At 52.7% G+C, this 1865-nt stretch overlaps 1 protein-coding gene across 1 annotated transcript; it reads right to left on the minus strand.

Annotated features, from left to right (window-relative positions):
* Window positions 1-350: 350 nt before the first annotated feature.
* Window positions 351-1411, minus strand: LOC117800365 (cholecystokinin receptor type A-like). Its single transcript, XM_034652898.1, has one exon. It carries the CDS (start codon window positions 1219-1221, stop codon window positions 670-672), a length of 552 nt encoding a protein of 183 aa, XP_034508789.1. The 5' UTR covers window positions 1222-1411; the 3' UTR covers window positions 351-669.
* Between the last annotated feature and the right edge of the window lie 454 nt (window positions 1412-1865).

Genomic DNA, 1865 nt, shown 5'->3' on the forward strand with positions numbered 1-1865 from the left:
CTTTTCTTTTTAGAAATATAAATTCCCAGTTCAATCTTTCAGACAACATTCCTTATGCCGTTTTGATGACACCATAAAATTATGTCTCTGAATGTCCTTCATCAACCTCAAAAAGAAAAAGTCAGCCTGTTGTCTTACTTCAGAAACCCAGCCAGAAGAGGGTTCGCTTCCTATTCCCTTTTTGCAGTCACGATGAGGGGGATGGCTACAGCATGCACATGGTAGCTCTCTCCAGGGACAAAGCAGCCTCCACACTTCCGCATCAGCAGATGAAGCAGACCAGAGAACTCTGTCCCTAGGGGGAGTGTGAGCCAAACTTGGATGTTCTAGAAANAGAGCCCAACTTGGATGTTCTAGAAACTTCTAAAGCTTCAGTACGGTCCACATCTCCACGCTGACCACGTGTTCGGCATTGCATTTGCAGTATGAGCCCTGTTGGACTCCGGCGACTGGCCTGTTGAGGTGTTTCTGATGGTCAATGTCACTGAACATTTCCTGCCTTGAATTGCCTAGAAGCCAAGTCACAGCCCCGCTCTGCTGGAGTTCCCCTGGAACCCGGATGAAGGATGAAAAGCAGACAATGAACAGTTCCCACCGGCAATGGCAATCTTCCTTCTCGGCTCCTCCTCTTTGCCCCCTCCTCCCTGCGGCGCTGGAGGCGGGCACAGCTCAGGGGGGCGGCGCAGAGGCGCTCATGTGGCTGTAGGAATACCTGGACAGAGAGGCCCCCGTGGTCCTGCCTTCCTCCTCCTCTCCCACCTCTCCTCTCGCTCCTGGGGGACCAGGGTTGGGGCAGCAGGGGAAGGTGGCCATGAAGCCGAGGCGGAAGCGTCTGTTCATGAAGCAGTAGATGATGGGGTTGACGCAAGAGGAGGTGTAGGACAGCAGGAGGATGAAGGAAATGGGGGTCCCCGAGAGGCGGCGCTCGGCCGAGGCCGTGTCATAGGCCCGCCAGGCGTTGGCGCTGAAGATGGGCATCCAGCACAGGAAGAAGAGGACCACGATGACCATGAGCATGCGGATCACCCGCTTCTTGGCCATGAGGTTGGCCGCCGAGCTGCTGCTCCTGATGCGGTTGACCGTGCCGCTGGCGGGGCTGGACAGCTGCTGAAGCTCCAGCTTCCGGCGGGGCTTGGCCTGCTGCAGGTAGCAGCCGTCGCTGTCCTCATACCGGCCGCTGCTGCCGGTGCTCGGTTTCCTGTCTGCGTGGGCAAGGGACATACTTATTGTGGGGGATGGGTCATGCCGGTCAGACGCCCCCTCCACCAAGGGGATCAAGCCAAACTGGAACTGAAGCAGGGGCAGGTATTCTTGGGCCTGCGCTGGCAGGGGTCAGTGCCATCTACAGTGGTCCTTTCCTTCAAATGGAAAGCTACCTAAAACTACCAAAATAATATGGGGCGCCTGGGTGGCTCAGTCGGTTAAACCTCCAACTCTTGGTTTCGGCTCAGGTCATGATCTCAGGGTCTTGAGATCAAGCCCGACATTGGACTCTACACTGAGCCCAGAGTCTGCTTGAGATTCTCGCCCTCTGCTCCTCCCCCACTCTCTCTCAAATAAATAACTAAAATCTTAAACAATAATATATAATCTATCATATACATAGTATATAATAACAGAATATTTTATGCATGTCGATTATGAGCATAAAAATTACTAAAGAATGAATGTTTGTACTCTTTCTTTCCCCAGATCCTCAGGAGAGAGGTTCCTGCTTGCTTGGTAAGCCTCCAGACCTGGATAATGAGCAAAAATCAACCAAAACCAAAGAGGCTCTAGAGACATGTAAGTTCCGGGAAAAGAGATGAGCAAAAGGGTGGAGTGAGAAGGGCAAGAAGTCATATCAACAAAGGTGTTGGGGTAAA

The sequence above is a fragment of the Ailuropoda melanoleuca genome, unplaced genomic scaffold, assembly GCF_002007445.2.
Source record: "Ailuropoda melanoleuca isolate Jingjing unplaced genomic scaffold, ASM200744v2 unplaced-scaffold689, whole genome shotgun sequence".
NCBI classification, from domain to species: domain Eukaryota; kingdom Metazoa; phylum Chordata; class Mammalia; order Carnivora; family Ursidae; genus Ailuropoda; species Ailuropoda melanoleuca.